The sequence below is a fragment of the Atta colombica genome, unplaced genomic scaffold, assembly GCF_001594045.1.
Source record: "Atta colombica isolate Treedump-2 unplaced genomic scaffold, Acol1.0 scaffold238, whole genome shotgun sequence".
In the NCBI taxonomy this organism is placed as follows: domain Eukaryota; kingdom Metazoa; phylum Arthropoda; class Insecta; order Hymenoptera; family Formicidae; genus Atta; species Atta colombica.
Genome location: NW_017259336.1, coordinates 274,560 through 274,952, shown reverse-complemented (window position 1 = coordinate 274,952; position 393 = coordinate 274,560). Strand labels below are relative to the sequence as shown.

Below are 393 nucleotides of genomic sequence, written 5' to 3'. Positions count from 1 at the left end.
CCAAGCAAACTGCTTACTTCGAAATTCGAATACGTCATGTTATGATAATCGACAACAGATGCTCTGCAGCTTCTAATTAAAGAAACCCATTGTTAGTCGTATCTGTGCTACAGGACAGATAATTCTTCTTCGAACATAGTGTTAAAGAAGACACGAATTTAAATTCTCGATTGTTGTGCGCTCGGTGCAAGATGATTTTGATACGTAATAAAAATATCCGTGTGTTGATATTCATCGCGAGTATCCTGTCAGTGAATTCTAATGAACTTTTCTCGGCTTACAATGTTTCCCCCAGGTAAAAATGTTCGATGATATTATCATCTCAGAGTCTCTATTTTACGTAAAGTTGAGTTTCAAACTTAGAAATAAAGTAAGCGTATATATATATATATA

The 393-nt window shown here is 34.6% G+C and overlaps 1 protein-coding gene across 1 annotated transcript in view; it reads left to right on the top strand.

Annotated features, from left to right (window-relative positions):
* The first annotated feature begins 70 nt into the window (after positions 1 to 70).
* LOC108688750 overlaps positions 71 to 393 on the top strand; it is a 3,863-nt gene continuing 3,540 nt past the window's right edge. The window contains exon 1 of the mRNA XM_018195120.1: positions 71 to 295. Within this exon, the coding sequence (XP_018050609.1) occupies positions 192 to 295 (104 nt within the window). The 5' untranslated portion in view covers positions 71 to 191. The remainder of the gene's footprint in view (positions 296 to 393) is intronic.